Consider the following 25,243-nt stretch of genomic DNA (forward strand, 5'->3'; position numbering starts at 1 on the left):
GTATTTTGAAATCTCGCAGCATGTCTACGCCAACAGTTATATGTGTATATATAACGTCTATCTTCTGGACTTAATTTGAATGTGAAGATTCTGAAAAACACTTCGAACTACGAATTGGTTCTCCGAAAATGGAAAAATACTGATGAATCAGCAAAAAACTATAAACGACCTTAACAGTAAAAGTTTGATGATAATGAATAGGTGTGCTGGCAAAGCGCAGAAAAAGAGAAGTCTTGGAACTGGAAAACGGATTGAGCAAAGTAGGAAGGAGGCTGTGGACAAATTACAAAGACTGAACCTGACTTCAAAGGATCCAAATAATTCAGTATCTGCTGAAGTCATTAACGAATACCTTGCTCCTGACTCTAAACCCCTGCGAACAATATTCTTCATCATCCTCTGATATTAGAAATTCTAAAATATCATCATATCTTTCATTATAAATATCCTCCATATTTCTGAAGATATTTTCTTAATTTTTCTTATTTGAAATCATTTACCTCTTCGCGCTATCTGTATTACATCATAAAAGAAACTATTTTAGTTTCTAAATTCTGAAACATTCAAGTTTAAAATAGGAATATTTTGAAGTAGTGTTGGGAACAGAAGCATGAATTAGTATAATATAATTACACTTGATCAATGTGATTATATTACAGTAAGTCATGCTGAGTTTCTAAATGGAACGTGATGATTCACAGATCATAACATCATCATGTGCCATGTTATACGACTCTTGTATTCTATTTAACCTCTAAAATATCAAGAAAATATTTCTTGATGATGCCTTTTCCAAGGTATTTTAGTAATTTGACAAGTCAAGATCGTGCCATCACAATTTCCTTCCTAGAACATTAACAATGTTCATTTTGAAATTCATATCTGTGAATTCTGGACCATTACAAGTGGTGCTTAATCGCAAGAAGAAGAAACGAAAGGACAAAACTCCAAAATAGAAATTGGGGTATAAATTGCAGCAAATAAAAGAGAGCATTAACTGTGAATGATAATGATTATAGAAGACAAAAGCAGAGACTTTGAAATATAAGGGAACATATAAAGCCCAACGACAAACCAGAAATTATAAACCATATATATCGATGCATATAGCAATATAAAGACACGGGAGAACTAGGAACACTATAAACCCAAGAGTATAGTAGAAGTAAATAGATTCTTCCGGCGGTAGATGAAAAAAAGAAGAATGACCGATATGAAAGTTAGAAGTATATCGAGAATCAGAACTGGATGGAGCATATTGATGAATACTTTAAAATATGAGTTGAGGGGGAAAGAATAGAAGGTGATGAAACATGACTAGGAACTTAGAAATCAACAGATTTAACTCACACAATGACAGAATAAGTGAATCAACCCCTCTAGTGAATAGGTTAAGTTTTTTTTTGATTAATTTAGTCAAACCACAACTAAATCAAGTGTGATTAGATCAACACCTAGAGCTATTATTCACCACCTGGGTGATTTGGACTGAGAGAGAATCGAAGGAGCTCACTAGATCTCAGTGTGTGTAACAAATGAGAGGCTTAACCTAAAATGAAGAACATAAGACTTTATATACCCCTGCTGTTGACACGCCCATACGATTCATTCATCACACGTACGAGTTGGCTTCATCAACCGTACGGGTGATCACTCACTCGTGTCTTATCATTTAGGTTGTAATTGTGACTTAGCTCAGCATCAACCATGCGTATGAGCCTGTCAGCCGTACTAGTGAGGCTTCACTCGTACGTCTGACTAAGTCTAACATAGTCAAACATCTAAATCTCGTTCCTGCAGTTCCTGTAACCACATACAAACACGGATAGGATAATAACGAGCAATCATGGTGGCCTGTAAACTGTTGTACTTGCAATGGACGTGGGTAGATGTCTAGGGACTTGCATAAAATGCATCAACAGATGGTGTGAGTTGTAAGGAAATGAAGGAGGTGAATTTATAAGAAAATATCTGACAGAACAATTAAAATGGACGATCGCATTTAAAGCGGATCCTAATTCCCTTGATTACCGGAGAGTCAAATCTTATTAAGAAGATTTTCTTCAAATCCCTTAAAATCTGGGAATCAATCATATCTACGTCAAATGATAAGATGAATCTACACTTACTCATTTCACTCTTCTATGTTACCTTCATTCGTACTCTTCATATAAATGGATTGTTTATCCAAAGTATTCGCTGATGATAAAACTCTAATTTTCAGCCCGTATGCATCATGAAAACATACTTATTATCATTCACGACCTTTCCACTCAAATTTCGGGACGAAATTTCTTTAACGGGTAGGTACTGTGACAACCCGGAAATTTCCAACCAAATTTAAACTTTAATCTTTATATATTTCTGACACGATAAGCAATATTTGTTAAGTTAAATTTCAAGAATTTTAAACTATGTTCATACATTCATTCAACCTCGACCAAGTTCCAACGATTCACGAACCATTAAACGAATATGATTATATATGTATATGTGTATATATATTATAACTTGAAACGTAAACAAAATATTAGATTAAATACTTTATATGATTGTATCTGTTTCAAAATGTTTATCAATGGAATTAGAAGATAAGATCAAATGATTGAATTATCAGATATATTGAATTATGATTACAAGTCTCTGTTGAAAGGCCCACGTTGATTTGAGAAATCTTTTTATTTTAACAATATTCGGAAAATGGTAAAGTGATTTATAAATATGAACAAATTGTCAATCATTGAGAACTAGACAAAGGATAGTGGAAGATTGAATCTCATAAAGACTCGATTGATCTATTTAGTTTCAAACGTACAAAAACATTTTCAGTTTAAAAAGAACTTTATTATTAAAACGTATATAACTTTTATAAATATCTAGAACCACTTTTGACAACTCATTACTTAACTAGTATGATAAAGATAACGATATTTATATTTTATTTTATTAAATATATATAACAATTTAAATTAATATTATATATATTTATATGCGTATTATACGTACATAGTTTTATACTTTTACTATACTTAAACTTTACCTTTACTTTATTTTTACTTTACTTTAACTTTAATAATTCATACTTTAATAATTCACTTTAATAATTCATACTTTAATAATTCACTTTAATAATTCATACTTTAATAATTCACTTTAATAATTCATACTTTAATAATTCACTTTAATAATTCATACTTTAATAATTTACTTTAATAATTAAAAAATCTATTATAAATAGAATTCAATAGGTTTCATTATTTCATAGAAACTTGAAAATAGTTTTCTCTAAACTCTCTCAATCGATTTACATATATATATTTACTCCGTATTATCTCAAGATATTATTAGTATACATAAAATATTACGATGGAGTGCTGTCCGAGTGATTTCGAAGTTATTTTTTCCGAGTGGGATAGGATTAAAGAAATTATGGGTTATAGTTATGGAGGTGATTGAGTATGGTTCATGGGTATGCTCGTGAGGTCAATATAGTGTTTATCATCTCCGTTGCGTTTACGTACCTTTCCTGCAATATTGAATCTCAATATTGACATGTGAGTACTCATAATTTAATTTTTACATACTAATAGTGTATCCCTGACTAGTGCTCGAGTATATAGGATTATGCATGCTTGTACTTTTGATATTGTCATTAGATAGGTTATGTTGATTCCTGAATTAGTTACATATACGATTGAGATAAGGTATAAGATATGCATGTCGTTGGAAAGCTAGCGAAAAATAGTTGAATTTTGGTTTAAGAATCACTTGAATCCAAGTAACGGTTAGAAAGTTATGAAATAAACAAATTGCATAATTAATTTCGTAATTAAAATTGCTGATGATAATTAGTAAACTAATTTTCTGGGTTATAAAAAGTGGTTATTTGGATTCTACTCGTCGAGTAGATGAATTTTCATATAAAGCACGTCTCGTTTCGTTGAACGGTTGTCAAGTTATGGACAAAAGAAGTTTTGCAAATTTTGATGAAATGTCGAAACGGGAACTGAAATTCTCGCTGATCTGCGTTATTTCATATATATAAAAAAATACCACTGAATTATTTGCTGTAAGGTCTAACAAAAGACTCTGGCCGTTTGTCAATTCGAGTCTCGAAGATTTTTCTAAAAATTATCAAAGTTGACGGTTTGGTCACATTTTAAAATTCTAAAAAGAGCTGAAACTTTTTTATTTAAAAATGTCAGTTTTGTATCAGTTGTCATGGTCAGCCTGATATGTGTTTACTCTTGCCAAAAATCATGTTATATCTTTATGGTAACGAGAATTTGCAGGCTTTGACCGTTTGTCAATACGAGTTTTGAGGAATTTTCTAAAAATCTCCAAAGTAGGCTACTCGGTCACTTTTGTAAATTTATTAAAGCTGAAAAATTAACTTTGAAACGCCGAAAACGCGTTGGCAACTACGAGTTGTCTAGGTTTAGTTTACTTCTGTAATATTTATGCTTAATCTTTTTGGTAATGTGTAAGTTTTATCTTTGGCCGTTTATCAATCGGAGTTCCGATAATTTTTCTAAAAATAGCTGAAGTGGCCCGTTTAGTCATGTTTGACCGAAAATCATTTTTGTATAAGTTATTATATATTTGCATGCGACCTCATTTTTACTTTGACTTTTGACTTTAACCTTTGACTTTTGACTTTGAACTTTGACTTTTCCTGTTAACTTTTCAGTTAACTTTTTGTGTTGATTTTCTCAAAAAAAAAAAAAAAAAACCTAAAATACTATTTTATGATTATAAAACCATTTGAGTTACGTTGTTTCACACGTCACCTTTTACTAGAATCTTAATTGAGCATGAGTAATATAACATGTTACTATACTGTAGAGTCAGACTCGAGCTATAGGATAGGATTACACTATGACCTGACCTAAATTGCTATACAAATATTGACCAACATATAAATATATATAATTAATATAGGTTCGTGAATCCGAGGCCAACCTTGCACTTGTTCAATGACGTTATATGTATTTTTACTACGAAATACAGTATGGTGAGTTTCATTTGCCTTTTTACCCTTTATATTTTTGGGACTGAGAATACATGCGCTTTTATAAATGTTTGACGAAATAGACACAAGTAATTGAAACTACATTCTATGATTGAATTATCGAAATCGAATATGCCCCTTTTTTATTAAAGTCTGGTAATCTAAGAATTAGGGAACAGACAACCTAATTGACGCGAATCCTAAAGATAGATCTATTGGGCCTAACAAACCCCATCCAAAGTACCGGATGTTTTAGTACTTCAAAATTTATATCATGTCCGAAGGAGGATCCCGGAATGATAGGGGATATTCTTATATGCATATTGTTAATGTCGGTTACCAGGTGTTCACCATATGAATGATTATTTTTGTCTCTATGCATTGGACGTATATTTATGAGAACTGGAAATGAAATTCTTGTGGTCTATTAAAATGATGGAAATAAATGATTATGATAAACTAATGAACTCACCAACCTTTTGGTTGACACTTTAAAGCATGTTTATTCTCAGGTGTTAAAGAAATCTTTCGTTGTGCATTTGTTCATTTTAAAGATATTACTTGGAGTCTTTCATAGCATATTTCGAAGAACGTTGCATTCGAGTCATTGAGTTCATCAAAGATTATTATTAAATCAATTTATAGTTGGATAGTGGATATTATGAAATGGTATGCATGCCTGTCAATTTTCGATGTAAAGAAAGATTGTCTTTTAAAAACAAATGCAATGTTTGTAAAATGTATAATATAGAGGTCAAATACCTCGCAATGTAATCAACTATTGTGAATCGTTTATAATGTATATGAACGGGTCCTTTCATGATAGTCCACAGTTAGCAATTCAATAATTCATATATAGTTTAATATATAATATTCGAATTAATTAATACGTATCGTGACCCGTGTACATGTCTCAGACTCGATCACAACTCAAATTATATATATTATTATAGAATCAACCTCAACCCTGTATAGAGAACTCGATCATTACTGCATATAGAGTGTCTATGGTTATTCCAAATAATATATATAAATGCGTCGATAAGATATGTCAAAACCTTGTATACGTGTCCCGATATTTAAAGTGCGTAAAATAAATTACAGAAATTAAATAACGATAAATAAAGTGCGTAAAGTAAATAACAGAAATTAAATGACGATAAATAAAATTGCGAGAATGTAAATTGCGATAATTAAATTCCGATAAATAAAATTTAATACGGCATTAACAGTTAGCTAGGAACAGTTAGCTAGGATCTTGTTAGCGTGGTTTCTTAACAAAATTTCATATTATCAATTAGTCTGTTTCTAATCAATTTTTATTGTGTCCATTATTTCTTCGTTATGCCACTTGTTGGATTCTGATAGGTCAAAATCCAAATATAAAATTGAATGAAAATGGTTATTTTGTGGTGAATGGATTTGTATAGCTGTGGTTGTAAGTAGGATAGTATATAACAGTTGAATCAGATTCGTAGAATGTACAGCGTAACTTATTAATGCGAAATCTAAATATTCCTCGGGTATTACCTACCCGTTAAAATATTTTCACCATTAACAGTTTGTACAATAAAAATTTTAATTACAATCTTTATGAAAACATATATACATATATATTTTCTTCAGACGTAATCATGGATTTAATGAGTCAATGTGATATTAAACTCATCAGATTTATGGCTGGAACTAGAGTACATAATCTCTAAAACATTAGAGATTACATAATCGCCATGAAGAACGAAGATAGTTTATGTAGAACGATGATTATACTCGAGGTACAGAATGAGGTGTCGAAGCTGGTGATGCGGATGTTGTTGTTGGTGGTACTAATGCTGTTGGTGCTAAGGTTGGTGATGTGACTGGTGTTGGTGATACTGCTGGTGCTTACAAACTGTGTACCGTGTTCTCTAAAGTTAACACTCAAGCTCGGAGTTCTTTAACTTCTTCTACTAATCCTGGTTGGTTATCAGTGTGAGGTAGTGATTGGATATCTTCTCTAGTTCCGTTAATGGTAGTCTCAAGACGAAAAATCCTAGCAAAAAGGGTATACACTGTGTTGCGAACAGGTTCGCCGGTGAGCGGGTCAAGTACTCCAAGGTTAGGTGGTAGATTCGGTTCATGATATGGAGTACCTTATTCCCTTCTCCATAGAGTGAGTATGTCGCGAACCCACCCCCATTTTCTCCAGTAATCATGATAGTTGATTGATTGATGTGCTCCTGTCACGTTGTCTTCAGAGTCAGAGGAACTTGGTCGATTCGTAGAGGCCATCTTACGCGATCTCAGGAAAGATTTTTGATATGAAGAGTTTAGTGACAGTAATTGATAGTTGGATGGTATTCTCTATGCATAATTTACATAGATATATATAGTACCAGGATCCCTTAAATTAAGGAGAAATTTACGAGAGATATCAGGCAAGGTCTACAGTAACATATACGCTAAGATATGAATTGTCAGATACGCTAAGATATGAATTTTGTCTATACACTAATCATGCAATCAATGCAGCAAGACGTGTCTAGACTAAGAATGATAAGCAGATAATTTTCAACATAAAATGATAAGCAAAACTTTTTGACATGCAAACCAGGTCGAAGTCCAGACTCACTAATGCATTCTAACGACTACTAGTTAGACACACTAATGCAAGACCTGGTTCGCTACGACCACCGCTCTGATACCAACTGTGAAGACCCGTCCTAATCCATCCGGACGAAGTCCATATCGATTATAAACGATTCACAACAGTTGATTACATCGCGAGGTACTTGACCTCTATATGATACATTTTACAAACATTGCATTCGTTTTTGAAAAGACAATCTTTCATTACATCGAAAGTTGACAGGCATGCATACCATTTCATAATATATTCAACTATAATTGACTTAATAATAATCTTGATGAACTCAACGATTCGAATGCAACGTCTTTTGAAATATGCCATGAATGACTCCAAGTAATGTTTCTAATATGAGCTAATGAACAGCGGAAGATTTCTTTCGTACCTGAGAATAAACATGCTTTAAAGTGTCAACCAAAAGGTTGGTGAGTTCATTAGTTTAACATAAACAATCATTTCATAATTTTAATAGACCACAAGATTTCATATTTCCAGTTCTCATAAACACGCGTCCCATACATAGAGACAAAAATATCATTCATATGGATTGAACACTTGGTAACCGACATTCACAATATGTATATTAGAATATCCCCATCATTCCGGGATCCTCCTTCGGACATGATATAAATTTCGAAGTACTAAAGCATCCGGTACTTTGGATGGGGCTTGTTGGGCCCGATAGATCTATCTTTAGAGTTCGCGTCAATTAGGGTGTCTGTTCTCAAATTCTTAGATTACCAGACTTAATAAAAAGGGGCATATTCGATTTGATCATTCAACCATACAATGTAGTTTTGATTACTTGTGTCTATTTCGTAAAACAGTTATAAAAGTTGCGCATGTATTCTCAGCCCAAAAATATAAAGGGTAAAAAGGCAAATGAAACTCACCGTACTGTATTTTGTAGTAAAAATACATATTACGACATTGAACAAGTATAGAGTTGGCCTCGGATTCACGAACCTATATCATGTATATACTCATTAATATATATAATTGTAATTGATTAAATATATATATCATTACTATTAGTGATATAATTAATTTATAAGTTTAATTATTTATTTATATATTTTCATTTTTGTACATAATAATATTAATACAGTTAAGTTAAATATACTTTTATATGCGATTCACTTGGTTGGAGTTAATAATTATGATAATACTAACATTAGTAATAATATTGATACTATAAAAAAAAGATTAAAAGTGATAATAATAATGTTAATAATAATAGTAATAATGATAATACTAAATTGTATTAAAATGACTATGTTAACATTAATTATAATAATCCCTTTAAAACATACTTTATATAAGATTTTAATCATTTTCATATTAATATTTATATCCTAAAATTTCTATATTTTTAATCTCAAAATATTATTAAAACCGTATATTCATAGTTATAATAATCATAACCTTCGGTTTTAATTTATAAACTAATGTCCATAGTTTCTTTTAACATTAAATTGTATTTATACTCATAATCTACATGTATTCATATAAAAATTTTCTAATCTTTATCATAACACCTTTTATTATAAATTAACATGTTTAATATTCTTGTAATCATAATAATATTACTAACAAAAATAATACAATAATAATAATACTATAGATAATAACTAACGATGATAATACTTCTAATTTTAAATGATAATACTAATATAGTTAATAATAATAGCTAACATAATAATGATAATGATATAACTTGTGTTAATGTTAATAATAATAATAATTTACTTAATACTAATAACCATAATTAATAATAATAATAATAATAATAATTCTATTTCTAATATTATAATAACATAACTAACATGATTTATAACAACAACAACAATAATAATAATAATAATTATAATAATAATAATAATAATAATAATAATAATAATAATAGTAATAATAATAGTAATTGAAATAAAGAAAATAAAAGTGTATACCATTTGAAAAGTTTTCTAAAAAGACTTGTCCCATTCGAGACTCGAACCCGTGACCTCCTGCTAATCACCAACACCACTAAACCGTTGGGTTGTTGCCCTTTTTCTGTATTAATATCCAACCGAAAAATATATAACTCATATTCTATCTCCATCTCCTTCTTCTGAATTGTAAACGTCCAGAGGTTAACCAAGGATCAAAACCAGTTAATAATATGATTCTAATTATATTTAAGATTAAACGTGGATACATATTCATTTACAGAGTGGTTAAATGGATTGAGAAAAAGAAAAAAAAAATAACAGAAAATAAAGAATCCCGCTGTTCGCGAAAAAAATAAAAAAAAATATTTGATTTTTGAGTTTCATTGTTTTATAGAAAAAGATTATAATACGAAATAGTTTTCTAATCCTATATAGAAACTATTGGAATCATTAATCGAACTTAAAACCTCAAAACAGATTCAAATTCGATGATGAACACAAAGCTTTGACTTTTTTTGAACTTTACTTTGACTCCAAAATTAACACTTGATAACTCGAATTGGGAGCCAAGGTTTTGCAATTAGTTCAAGTGAAGGTTTCCTAAGAAGACTGCGTTTTTAGATTTTGAAAAACAAGTACGAAATCGAATTTGATCTTCATGGCTCAAGAACAGGGACATCGAGACTGTTTTTAAGATTTCTGTTTTCTTTAAGAGACATAAACGAAAATCAGTGGTTGTAATTGTTATTGGTAGTGAGATGGGATTTGTATGAATACATGACAATGTGAATTAATCAGTTTTATTACAATTTGAGTAGTCGACAGGAATCAGAATCAGATACAGCAAGTTAAATAAAAAATATAAAGTATGACTGTGACTTCTAATAGATTTGGATTTTAATGTAGATGAAATTGATAGAGGAATCAATTAGGAAAAAGTGATAACGAAAGGAAACAGATTTCTGATATATATCTGTTTTTATTTATACATATTTATTAATAAATATAAATACATATTATTAAAATACTAATAATAATAATATAATTTATAATAATAAATAATATTGATATTACAAAATAAAATAAAATAATAATACTGTTAATGTTAATAATAATAATAATTTTTAATGATAAAGGTAATAATAATATTTGTTAATTCTACAAATAATAATTAAGATATAACCAGTTAAATGTATCAAATATCATATCTATATATTTATTTTATAAATACTAATATTAATAACACAGATATTAATATTAATATTAGTAATAATAATGAAATTACTAATAGTAATATAATATTTATCTAAATTTGTAATTAGATATATTAATATTTTAATTCGTTAATTATGTAGTATTTAATAACAACATACATTTAATGTTAAATATTTATATATCTTAATATTTAGAATATACATATAATCGTAGTCATATTTAGAAAATAATTTATACATAGATTCATTATATTATGTCTATATATACATATTAACATGCTCTATTACAAGGATATTATCCGAATCAGTCAAGTATAATGTTATATGTTTAATACTTTATTAAGGTTTCCAAATCCTAATACCAATAATAGATTTCATTACTTAGTAATTTATTTTCATATTAACCAAACCATTTAAAGTTTTATTTATATTTCTCAATTTATTATACACACATATATGTACATATTTACATATCTAATTACAAACAATTGTTCGTGAATCATCGGGAACAGTCAATGATTAAATGAATGTATGAACGCATTTTAAGATTTTTGAGATTCAACTTAACAAGCTTTGCTTATCGTGTCAGAATAATATAAGGTTAAGTTTAAATTTGGTCGGAAATTCCCGGGTCATCACAAGTTAGTCGCGGTGTTCAAGACATCACCCAGGGGATTAGTGATTACGCGGTGTTTAAGTAACACTAATGGATGTTATGAACTCTGACGGTCTTTCAAGTACCGTTCCCTTGTGCGATTGGTTAACCATGGTTATGTGTTGTAGTGTAGCATATTATATTGTTCGAGTTATATGCTATTGTTTGTGCTAGCTTGCGTATTGGAGATTTAGCGTTATACCTTGCGATGGTATGCTAATTATATTGCTAGCGTGTATGCGGTAATTGTGTAAGTGATTGCAAGTAAGTAGGTTATATATGTATATGTATAATTATTGCATTCACTAAGCTTCAAGCTTACCCCTCTCGTTGTTTACCTTTTTACAGGTATTGTGATTGTGAAGCTAGCTAGTTGATAGACTAGATGCGTAGGAGCGCTTGGGCTCGATGGGATAGCTTTTGGATAAACGGACGCGGATCGGGGATGTGGTAGTCCCCGGGATTATGCTCTTGGTATCGGGTTGGGTTATTGAGTATTAACCCGTATTTCATGTGATTGAGTCATTATTACAAATGCTTTTGTAATGCGTTAATTGTGTACCAAGGGTCGTTATAATTTGTTAAATGTATCGATATGATATTATGTTTTTGGTTAAAACAGAATTGAAAATGTAATGTATTAATGGGACCTAACTTATAAAAAAAAAATGTGCTTCGTTTTTGATAAACGGATTTCGGGGTTGTTTCACAACCTCACCCACTATAAAAGCAGTGGTGCATTTATTTTGAACATTAAATACATTTGAACAAGTGTATAACATTTTATGAGGTAAGGTCGGGTGTAGTGGTTTCTATACTCGGGTCATTGCTAGTATTCAGGTGCTCGGTTTATGCAAGCGATAGAATCTCGTGGTCATGGAAATCAAACTATTTTTCTGATAACTATTTTTCAGATACTGTTACATTACTTTAAACCTGTAGATTCACCAACATTATTTGTTGACCTGTTTTTGCGTGTTGTTATTCTCAGGTCCTTAAGAGGTGTGCTTCCGCTGTGTTTGCTGCATGACTGGCTGTGGAGTCAGCATTTGATTTTAAAGAACATTATTTACTTTCGCATTTAAAACTTTTATACTGTTTAAATACTGTTGCCTTGTGGTTACGATCACAACAGTGTTTCTATTTTGGGATTTTTGACTTTTGTTTTTGAAAGTTAATTTTTTTTAAATAAAATTAAATGCGATTGCTTTAAACGTCTCATATAGAGGGCGTAACTGTTAACTGTAAGACCAGAATTAACTCGCCGTTAGATGGTAATTTGGCGGGGTGTTATATGTAGAAACGCTGCAGCAGGCGATGGTTTAATGGTGGTGTATCGGTGTTTGATTTAACAGAAACAAAAACAATAGTATAACAGCTGCAGCTTGCAAAAGGAAAGATCAATGATGGTGGTTGTTTATTGTTTCACGGTGGATGGTGTAATGTATATTAACCGAAAACAGAAAAAAATTCAAGTGGGTCTATGAGGTGGTTTCCTGGTGGTGTCGTGTGGTTTGATTTTCGAACAAACAGAAAGAACAAAAGTGATGTGGGTTTGATGATTGCAATAGTGACCGGTGTGGTTTATGTTGGTTTTCTCGATGGTTACTAACGGTCAGTAGCATCAATAAAAGAGACGAATAGGAACAGTCTATGATGATGATGTTAGATAGTGGTATTCAAACAAGAAGGATATTTGTGTTTGATGGTGAAGGATGGTTGTGGCCGGTGGTTGAACTATCGGTTGATCAATGGTTGCCGTAGGGTCTCAAGGTGGAAGATGGGTTTGGTTAACGGATTCAATATATCAATATGCATAACATATGTATATGTATATATAGATATAGTTTTTAGTGAATAAACCAAAGTGATCAATAAATTTTCAAATTAATTCACGGGAATGAAATGAAACTTGTGGGGAGAAAAATCAACCTACTTTAATTATAATATGAATATAAATATGGATAATAATCGATAATCCAACAAACGTGTGAATAAGAAAACTAGTAGTAATCATGATGTGGTTTCAAAAGAGGTTTAAGGTGTATGTTTAGTGTAAGGATCAAAAGGGGAGTCATATACAAACAAAAATATAAATCGATTGTTAAGTAGAAGTTGTAAGTTGTTGGAAATGGTAATATGCATCTCTGTGTTGTGAAGCACTAAAACAACTTGATAATTTATAATACTATAATAAAATTTAATTAAGTCAAAAAAAAAGTTTAACACATGTGTTAATAAAAAAAATTAGCAGCCATTGAACTTGTCAGTTTACTAATCGACAACTAATTTAATTCATGGACCAATATATCACGGTCCGTGATTAATCAGTGGCGGATAAAAGTCTTCAGAAAAATCTCATATTTTTAAATTAACTATATTTATTTATTTTGGTCATTATGGTATAAAAAACGATCATTAACTATTTAAAAATTATTAAATAAAAATTAACTCATTGTCCACGCTCGATCCTAGGTAAAATATAAAAAGTGTTAAAATTTATTATTTAGCTTCTAAATGTATTTTTGATAGGCCTATGATTCCTATAACTCATTTTTGGATCACCGTTTATTTTAAAATTATATAAGTTTAAATCTAACTTGCTTAATATCAATCGAAAAATCAAACGAGTATTACAATCATTTAATATTTATTTTTAATATACTTTAGTTATGTATATAGATATATTTAAGATAATAATTATTATAATATCCTATTTTTATTTTGCATAATTAATAACAACATATAATACTTCAAATTATATTTCAAATTATTATATATATATATATATATATATATATATATACACACACACACACACACATATTAATTGTTCGTGAATCATCGAGAACAGTCGAGGGGTAAATGAATGTAAGAAAATAGTTCAAAAAATTTTGAGACGCAACATAACGGACTTTACTTATTATGTCAGAATTATGAAATCGTATCGAGAGTTTGATTTAAAATTAGTCGAAATTTTTCGGGTCGTCACAAGTCGAGCCTAAACGAACTCATTTAATAAACGAGCTCGAGCTCAAACTTCATATCTCGAGCTCGAAAAGCTCGTGAAACGAGCTTTTAGTTTATATACATCAAAATATCAAATAATTTAATTTTAATAATATAATATATTAACATAATGTTTACCCCTTTTGTAATGGGTGATGATATGTACACAACTCATTTTTGTTATGTATACAACCATCATACTTTACAGTATTGTACAGTACAACACTGTAAATCATGATGGTTGTGTACATAACAAGAATGAGTTGTGTACATATCACTCCCCGTATGTAATGGGAGGACCAATATTGTTAACTTTCATTTTAATAATATAATAGATGATGGAGGATCAAATTGTTAACTTTCATTAAGATAAGTAACACACAGTACAACAATGAATATGAAAACTAAAAATGTTGCAAAACTTCTTTACAGATGTTCTTTGCAATGATTTTCAAACTTGATTTTGACTTTAGAAAACATGGGTGAAATCAGGATTTTTAAATCGTTGGTGACACATACCAATATCGAAATCTGAATTTTTAGATTAGATTGTATTGGTTTAGGATTGACCCCATTTGAGAACTGACAACTAAGAAAATTAGAACCAGAGACTTGGCCAACTATATATAGTTGAGTTTTCTTCCGGTTCCATTTTGATCCAATGGGTGAATATGAGATTTTGACTAAGTGATTCCTTAATCTTCTTATATCCGAAGAACTTTTGTGAGTTTTTTTCTGTCTAGTATTTTATTGGAAGAAAGAGGGAGCCGCCCGTCCCAAAAAACGAAGTACGCTTTGGTGAGCGAGAAACAGCCATGTATAGGGGAAGGGACGGTGAATGATTCATCGTAATAATGAGTCCACGAGTGATATCAACACGTCACAAATGTCGGTGGTTCATTTGCAATTCTTTCCTTTTTCTTATAGCTCAATAACTCGTTTGTACACATATGGACCTCCCGCGAATTAGAGACCGTGCTCGAAAATGTCAAATCTTTGATAATTCCATCATCTATGATGCAGTTGTTTTTTTTTTAATGGGTATGTATCCTACAACATGATTCTTTATTTTTGAATAATCTCAATGTCATCACTAGCATCAACATCATTGTGATCTAACCGACCCACAAAAACATATCTACAAAAAATTTATATCTAATAACATTTTACATTTACACTAACATGATGACCGATGATCAAACCATATATGTCTATTATTTCACCTTTAATTTTGGTCTAATTGTCTGAGTAGTTTGAAAGTTTTGATATCTTCTCAACCACCAATATATAAATAAGTTAAGAAATGGAAAGAATTCTAAGATTCCTGAAAGGAGTCATTAAACTGAATAGCTAGCATTCCATACTCAATCACTTTCCCTTTGTCATCAAATGAAGAGAGAAAAAAAAATACTATTTATCGTCAAATAAACAAAAAACGAAAATTCAAAGAGGCCAATATGCAAACGGATTGGGATTGGTCGGTTTGCAAAGCGAATCCGAACCTATGTATAAAAATAAAAAATTGATGAAGAATCCAAATAATGGTAACCAAAACTATGAACACGCAATATTTATTCAGAGTAATTCAATCTACAATTCAACGTACTCAATAGTATAATGACACATGGAATATCCAAGATTCATGAGTTGGAGAGAGAATTAGTGTAATACACATGGAAGATCCAAGATTCATGAGTTGGAAAGAGAATTAGCGTAGTGGTGGGATCTTAGAATGGTAGGAGGATTAGTATGATGAAATGGTATGATGAAAAGTCATTTTCCACTCGTTATTCAGTTCAATCCCAACTCCTTATATTACGACCCCTTTATTACTCCGGCTTACCAAATTACCAATAATTCCGACACGAGCAAGACCCATCTTTAAAGTGATGAAAACGATTTGCATCCAAACTATAAGTTCCATTGATGTCACACGAGACCCCAATTTTATCACCAAATGACAATCATTACATATTCTAAGGCCCCGTTTCTTCACAGAATCCCAAGGAAATTTGGAGGAATTGGAATTGAATTTCTTAGACTCCTCCGTTTCTCCGTTTGGTTCACATATTTTGGAAATAATTAAATTCTTTGAAATATTGGGATTCTTTCAACTATGGAATAATCATTACTTCAAGATGTTGATGGATTTGAATACTTTCAACGTTGAATCTATGATAATTCAAAACATCCACAAACATTTCGGTTTATATTTTACGTAAATTTTGACTCGCGTTTTCGATGCGCGTTATCGCCGCGCATTTTCGCAACGCGTTCTCTCACACATTTTCGCAGCGGGTTTTCTTAGCGCGTTTTCAAAGAGCGAATTCGCCGCGTGTTTTCGTATGGCTTTTTCGACGCTCGTTTTTGATTCACGTTTTCAATTCACGAATCTGAAAACTTCAATCGAAACACGGGTCTGAAAATGGAAATGAAAATTGAAAACGTAAAATTTTTTATATTACTTTTTAGCTATTTTATAAAACGGAATCCAATACCTGTAAATAAAAAACACATTTTTTTTTCATATTTTATGTAATTTATCAATTTCAGTTCCTTCTAATTTCAATTCCCTTGACACATTCAATTCCTTCCAAAAACATTCTTCCAACCAAACGGGCCTAAGATTCTTCATTATGTAGTGACCCGAACTTTTCCATGATTATTCCATGATTATATATTAAATGAAAACTATATTTGCATGATTAAATATTTCCAACATGTTAAGCAATCAAACTTGTTAAGACTTGATTATTTGAAATGAGTTTCATGTAGACAATTGACCACCAAAGTTGACCGGCGATTCACGAACGTTAAAACTTGTAAAAACGACATGATGATATATATATGGACATACATGTGGTTAACATGAGATTATGATAAGTAAGGATCTCACTAAATATATTAACAATGTGTGATATACATAAAAAAAAATGAGAATATTGAATTATGAAGCTCGAAACGACATACATAACGATTATCGTTATAACAACGTCTTACTAAATACATATGTATTATATTAAGATATTGATATACTATATTTAACATGATAAAATGATAATTAAGTATATAATTGAGTGTATTAACAATGAACTATACAAGTAAGATGAGACTACTAACTTAAGGATTTCGAAACAATATATATATATGTAACGATTATCGTTGTAACAGTATTTTAACATATATATATATATATATATATATATATATATATATATATATATATATATATATATATATATATATATATATATATATATATATATATATATATATTCATACACCATGTTATCATGTTAACATAACAATTTAACATCTCATTTAAGTATAATAACAATGAATTAATTACATTTAACAAGATCGTTAACTTAAAGGTTTCAAAACAACACTTACATGTAACGACTAACGATGACTTAACGACTCAGTTAAAAATGTATATACATGCAGTGTATTTAGATGTATTAGTACACTTTTGAAAGACTTCAAGACACATATCAAAGTACTTCTACTTAATAAAAATGCTTACAATTACATCCTCATTCATTTTTATCAACAATTCTACTCGTATGCACCCGTATTTGTACTCGTACAATACACAGCTCCTAGATGTACATACTATTGGTATATACACTTCAATGATCAGCTCTTAGCAGCCCTTGTGAGTCACCTAAACATGTGGGAACCATCATTTGGCAACTAGCATGAAATATCTCACAAAATTACAAAAATATTATAAATCATTCATGACTTATTTACAAAAAAATAAACTTACATATCCTTTATATCTAATCCATATACCAACGACCAAAAACACCTACAAACACTTTCATTCTTCAATTTTCTTCATCTAATTTATCTCTCTCAATTTATATCTTCTAGTTCTAAGTCTTCTTCATAAATTCTATAAGTTCTAGTTTCATAAAATCAAGAATACTTTCAAATTTACAAGTCTACTTCCAAGCTTTCTAATCCATTCCAAGTAATCTAAGATCAAGAAACCTCTATTATTTACAGTAGGTTATCATTCTAATTCAAGGTAATATTCATATTCAAACTTTGATTCAATTTCTATAACTATAAACTATCTTAATTCGAGTAAAAATCTTACTTGAACTTGTTTTTGTGTCATGATTCTACTTCAAGAACTTTCAAGCCATCCAAGATCCTTTGAAGCTAGATCAATTTTTGTCACTTCCAGTAGGTTTACCTACTAAACTTAAGGTAGTAATGATGTTCATAACATCATTCGATTCATATATATATATAACTATCTTATTCGAAGATTTGAACATGTAATCACTAGAACATAGTTTAGTTAATTCTAAACTTGTTCGCAAACAAAGTTAATCTTTCTAACTTGACTTTTAAAATCAACTAGACACATGTTCTATATCTATATTATATGCTAACTTAATGATTTAAAACCTTAAAACAAGAAAAACACCGTAAAACCGGACATACGCCGTCGTAGTAACACCGCGGGCTGTTTTGGGTTAGTTAATTAAAAACTATGATAAACTTTGATTTAAAAGCTACTATTATGGGAAAATGATTTTTCTTATGAACATGAAACTATATCCAAAAATCGTGGTTAAACTCAAGGTGGAAGTATGTTTTCCAAAATGGTCATCTAGACGTCGTTCTTTCGACTGAAATGACTATCTTTACAAAAATGACTTGTAATTTGTATTTCCGACTATAAACTTATACTTTTTCTGTTTAGATTCATAAACTTAAGTTCAATATGAAATCATAGCAACTTGAATCACTCAAAACGGATTTAAAACGAAGAAGTTATGGGTAAAACAAGATTGGATAATTTTGCTTGTTGTAGCTACGTGAAATTTGTAACAAATCTATACAAATCATAACTTAACTAACTTATATTGTATTATACATGTATTCTAACATATATTATGTAATCTTGGGATACCATAGACACGAATACAATGTTTTGACATATCATATCGACCCATCTATATATATATATTTAGAAACAACCATAGACACTCTGTATGCAGTAATGCTGGAGTTAGCTATACAGGGTTGAGGTTGATTTCAAAATATTATATATACTTTGAGTTGTGATCTAGCCTGAGACTTGTATACACTGGGTCGTGGATTGATTCGAGATATTATATATTGATTTATTTCTGTACATCTAACTGTAGACAACTAGTTGTAGGTTACTAACGAGGACTGCTGACTTAACAAACTCAATCATTAAAACGTAATAAAAATGTTGTAAATATATTTTAATCATACTTTGATATATATGTACATATTTGTTATAGGTTCGTGAATCAACCCGTGGCTAAGTCTTACTTCTCGACTAAGTAAAAATCTGTGAAAGTGAGTTATAGTCCCAATTTTATAAATCTAATATTTTTGGGATGAGAATACATGCAATTTTATAAATGTTTTACAAAATAGACACAAGTACGTGAAATTACTTTCTATGGTTGAATGATCAAAGCCGAATATGCCCCTTTGCTTGGTAACCTAAGAATTAGTAAACCAGTCTACTAATTGACGCGAATCCTAAAGATAGATCTATTGGGCCCAACAAACCCCATCCGTTGTAGCGGATGCTTTAGTACTTCGAGTTTTTATATCATGTCCGATGGATGTCCCGGAATGATGGGGATATTCTTAAATACATCTTGTTAATGTCGGTTAACAGGTGTTCACCATATGAATGATTTTTATCTCTATATATGGGATGATGTTTATGAAAAATGAAAATATGAAATCTTGTGGTCTATTATTACGATTGATAAATATATAGGTTAAACCTATAACTCACCAACATTTTTGTTGATGTTTTAAGCATGTTTATTCTCAGGTAATTGTTAAGAGCTTCCGCTGTTGCATACTAAATTAAGGACAAGATTTGGAGTCCATGCTTGTATAATATTATTTAAAAACTGCATTCGAAGACATATATTGTTGTGTAATATTATTGTAAACCATTATGTAATGGTCGTGTGAAAACGCTATATTTTTCATTATCATTTTTAAACCTTTATTGATAAAATAAAGGTTATGGTTTGTTTTAAAATCGAATGCAGTCTTTGAAAAACGTCTCATATAGAGGTCAAAACCTCGCAACGAAATCAATTAATATGGAACGTTTATAATCAATATGAACGGGACATTTCACATTATATCAATAGGGCATCCAACCTGGCAAACTTATAACCCAAACTCAAACGCAAGCTTTTCACAGTGATAAACAGAACTGTTTTTCTTAATATACATTCCCGTTTCTTCTATTTTCTGTATAACCTCATCTAATGTGTAATAAACATCTCTAATTCTTGGATGATTAGTATCATCTACTTATTCTACTGTAAAAACATGTACCCTGTTATCTACTTCAATCCAACTGCACCCAGGATCCTTCCTTAGTCCTCTATCTTTCATTATTCGCCTTACATTTGAAACATTTTCTAAATTTCCAAAATCTGAATAAAGATTGGCTATAAGTACATAACTACCCGAATCTTCTGCATCAAATTCAACAAGATTCTTTAAAGTAGTTTCTGCCATTGTTGAATCACCATTCTGAAACCACCAAGCAAAGCTCCCCAAACAGCAGCGTGATACTAATAATGATAACTGAGTTTTAAAAATCCTAACAAGAAATATAAATAGTCTAGGGAAACAAGAAAAACTGGGGAACATAATAAAGATAAGCAGAATCCTTATCAAACACTAACTTCTTGTAGTTATCCTTGACCTCTTCTTGGCCTAATGTTTCCATCTTCCAAACGTGTAAAATAAACTTCCCACTCTCTGGCCTGTTTCGAAGCTTGATCCAATCCAGAAGCAGCCGATGGCTCAATAGTCATAGACCCAATATCATCCTGTCTCAATAGTCATAGGCCCAATATCAGCCTGTCCCAATAGTCATAGGCCCAATATCACCCTGTCCCAATAGTCATAGGCCCAATATCACCCTGTCCCAATAATAGTCATCTGCAGCCTCATTTGTTCCAGTGTTTTGCTTTTTCTTCTACTTGGTTCCTTTGTATCCACATTTACAACAACACAAACATTTACCCGTTGGAACCTTTGACTTGGCCAACATTGATCTTCCATTCACTAGAACAACTGGTGCATTCTAGGTCTTCACAACTCTTTATTCACTTTATTTAACCTGTTGTTTTTCTTTTCTTTTGTTTATTTATTTTTTTTCTTTCTATTTTTTTTTTTGGAAAGCAAGCTGTTCCAACTCTTTAATCAGTTCATCTAACCTGTGTGATACATGACAAAAATAAAATAAAATAATATAAAATTGACCACATGTAATATACTGGAGTATTAAACTGAGATGTACAAGCTCATTAACAATGTGAATGGTTGACAACTTGACATAGTGCATCTGCAGCCTTTACTGTGCTTGCTTGGCAAACTAAACGCGATTATATTTAGGGGTTCTTATCATATATACTCTTCTTAACCTTTAAAATCACATACTAACCCACTTAAAGACATATATGCCCATTTTAAACTCTTAAATGTATTGTGTGCGTGCGTGCGTGTGTGTGTGCAAGGGTGTGTGTATCAGGGAGCGTGCGCGCGCGTGCGTGCGTGTGCGTGCTCGTGGCCACTTAAAGAGACAATATGCCCATTTTAAACACTTGAATCCATCATATATACCCATTCATTAACATACCAATCTAGTAGTTTGTTTTTACCATGCAAATTGAATGGTTGTCTAAAGCCCTGAAACAAAATATGACGAACCAAAATGTGATCCAAACTCCAAAGGTCACGGCTCACGAGTATGAGTCGAGATGTATAAGTGACCGATTTTATTTATTTATTTATTTAAGTAGGAAAGTGATGGAATTAAACAACCATTCAATTTGCAAGGTAAATTGAATGGTTATGAGTTAACTCATCAACCTTGAGGTTTTGAATTCGAGTCCCGTAGTGAATTATTTAATGGGTGTGTGTTTGTTGTTCAAAAAAAGTTTGCATGGTAAAAGCATATTATTAGATTCGTATTTATTTTTTAATTTTTTTTTTGGAAAAAAAAATTAATAATAAAAACGATTGGTATTTTAATAAATGGGCATAAATGATGATTTTTAATGTTTAAGATGGGCATATATGATATTATCCTTTTAAGTGAGTGATGCAGGAATTATTAGTGGGCTTGCTAGCATTGGGCTCGCTGAGTATTTTGGGGAAACTGGTATTGGGCCGCCTAATGGGCCTGTTGTTCTTATGTTTCTGGAACGAGAAGGAATAGGCTAAAAGCCGTTTACTTGGTCAGGAAGCAGGAGGAGTTGTACTCCTATTATAATTATATTAGTTATTTGTTTTAAATAAGGATTTTATCCCCTTAGCTCTTTTAATTCAATAAGGATTTGGAATGATCCATTAGTATAAATAGGACCCTATGTACGTGCTTTTTCTTCAGTTTTTGATATTACCAATCATTCAGTTTAATAAAGTGAGCTGTGAGCTTGTTTTCAAGTGTGTTTATATTCTTTTAACCTGTAATTCTATTCTATTCATAAGCAGCCATCAAGATCTACATTAAGTGGTATCAGTAGTCAGGGATGGCTGATCGAAATCATCGTGGACGGTACGTTCATGGTGATCATCCTCGATTTGATCCTCATGATGCTTTTGATCCACGAGACGCGGAGATCGAACGCTTGAATAGGAGAATTGCCGAGTTAGAATTAAACTACACATATGAATACGAAGGAAGTGATTCGGACCGAACCCACGACCAGTGGGCAGATCAAAATCCCTTCGCAACCAGGAGACCACGACGGGAATACAATGAAGATCCGCTGCGAAATCTAGGAATCAAATTTGCGATACCTGAGTTTAACGGATCTATGCATCCGCAAGATTTTCTAGATTGGTTAAGCACGGTTGAGCGTATCTTTGTTATCAAAGATATCCCGGAGAATCTCAAGGTTAAATTGGTAGCCATAAAGTTGCGTAAACGCGCTTCTTTATGGTGAGAACATGTTCGGAAGTCTAGGGTGTATGCCCGAAAATCTAAAGTGAAAACATGGGATAAAATGAAAAAGTTACTTCAACGACAATTCTTGCCCATAAATTATAGGCAAGAAGGTTGTGTGGAGTATCACGACCTCCAACAACACTCCTTGAGTGTCGACGGGTTGATTCCAGATATGGAATTAAATTCCTTTAACAGGTACGAAGTTCGTGCTTCAGAGCCAATTTTTAATTTGGAATGCGTTCTCGAACCTCTGGTGGATGAACCTATGGTGGATGAAAATACCAAACCCATCTATGATACGGATCGTGAGGAGGAAGAGTTACAAGTGTACGATGTTAACCTCACTTCCGCACTTTTGGACACCCAACAAAAATCAGAGGATGAGTCTGATAGTTTTGGAAGTAAGTTTGCAGATGTGGAGCTACTGTTTGTGTTGGAAGAGCTTTTAACAGCTCCACACCAGAGTATGGCAGCCTCCTCAGATTCTAATAATTTATCAGAATTGTCTATTTCAAAACCCAAACCCGAGCCTATTAACTCGAGCAAATCCAGTGAAATCTGTAATGAATATTCGATGTCCAACCTTAGTTACAAACCTTCTGATGACACGAGTTCTTTACCGAATATTGCTTTGAGTGGTAATGTCTCGTCAAAAGTGTTAAATATTTCAAATAATTCGGTTTATGGAAACGTTACAAATGTCTTAAGGGATGATGATATGATCAAGATGGTGATTGTCTATGATAAACAAAACCCGTTGATGTCCGTCATTGATGTTGAAGACTCGAGGGCGAGTCTTTTCGAAGAAGGGGAGGATGATGCAGGAATTATTAGTGGGCTTGCTAGCATTGGGCTCGCTGAGTATTTTGGGGAAACTGGTATTGGGCCGCCTGATGGGCCTGTTGTTCTTATGTTTCTGGAACGAGAAGGAATAGGCCAAAAGCCGTTTACTTGGTCAGGAAGCAGGAGGAGTTGTACTCCTATTATAATTATATTAGTTATTTGTTTTAAATAAGGATTTTATCCCCTTAGCTCTTTTAATTCAATAAGGATTTGGAATGATCCATTAGTATAAATAGGACCCTATGTACGTGCTTTTTCTTCAGTTTTTGATATTACCAATCATTCAGTTTAATAAAGTGAGCTGTGAGCTTGTTTTCAAGTGTGTTTATATTCTTTTAACCTGTAATTCTATTCTATTCATAAGCAGCCATCAAGATCTACATTAAGAATGATGCAGTATTGGGGCAGATTGTTGTTGGGCCTGCATTTATTGCTAAGATTGGGCTCGCCAAGTATTTAAAGGGACAACTGAATCAAGCTAGTTGGTTACAGGATTATTTTGTTGGGCCGCATGGGGATCAAGTAGGAATAGGATAGTAGACATGTTGGAAACAAAAGAAGTCGGCTAGATCAGTTACAATTCAAGACTTCTAATTTAATTGGATTTTAATATTTATGTTTATCTAAAAAGTCAATTGGTTACTTTAAAGCTTATCCAAAAGTTAGGTTGTTATGATCTTGTTTAACCGTATATGTAGCCACGTAGGTTGAGGTCTATAAAGACCTTGATTTTTAATTATGAAAATTAGTTTTTTGATTGATATTGTTTACGTGAATAAAAGCAGAGCCATCTTTGGTTTGTCTGTGATCTAGCAACTATATTGTTGGTGCGTAATATCCAACTATATTTTGCATTTGTATTGGTGAGTAATATCCAATACTAACTATCTTGTTCTATCTTTTCAAGTTTCGTTTAGCCACGATCGTCTTTATACGCTATTTGGTATCAGATTCCAGGC

At 31.5% G+C, this 25,243-nt stretch overlaps 1 protein-coding gene across 6 annotated transcripts in view; it reads right to left on the reverse strand.

Moving 5' to 3' along the window:
• The window catches only part of LOC139839491 (chaperone protein dnaJ GFA2, mitochondrial-like), a 98,493-nt gene that overhangs the window by 66,770 nt on the left and 6,480 nt on the right, over positions 1-25,243 (reverse strand). The window contains exons 15-16 of one of the 6 annotated variants that reach the window (XR_011756969.1): positions 21,169-21,705; positions 20,604-21,054 (exon numbers count right to left, since the gene is read on the reverse strand). The exons of 4 other annotated variants lie outside the window; for them this stretch is intronic. Coding sequence is in view for 1 of the 2 variants with exons in the window: in XM_071829568.1 (XP_071685669.1) it covers positions 21,651-21,705 (55 nt within the window). In the remaining variant the exon portion in view is untranslated. Of the gene's footprint in view, positions 1-20,603; positions 21,706-25,243 lie in introns of those variants that run through there. One more of the 6 variants, XM_071829568.1, reaches the window with a different exon arrangement.

The sequence above is a fragment of the Rutidosis leptorrhynchoides genome, chromosome 4 (genome assembly GCF_046630445.1).
Source record: "Rutidosis leptorrhynchoides isolate AG116_Rl617_1_P2 chromosome 4, CSIRO_AGI_Rlap_v1, whole genome shotgun sequence".
In the NCBI taxonomy this organism is placed as follows: domain Eukaryota; kingdom Viridiplantae; phylum Streptophyta; class Magnoliopsida; order Asterales; family Asteraceae; genus Rutidosis; species Rutidosis leptorrhynchoides.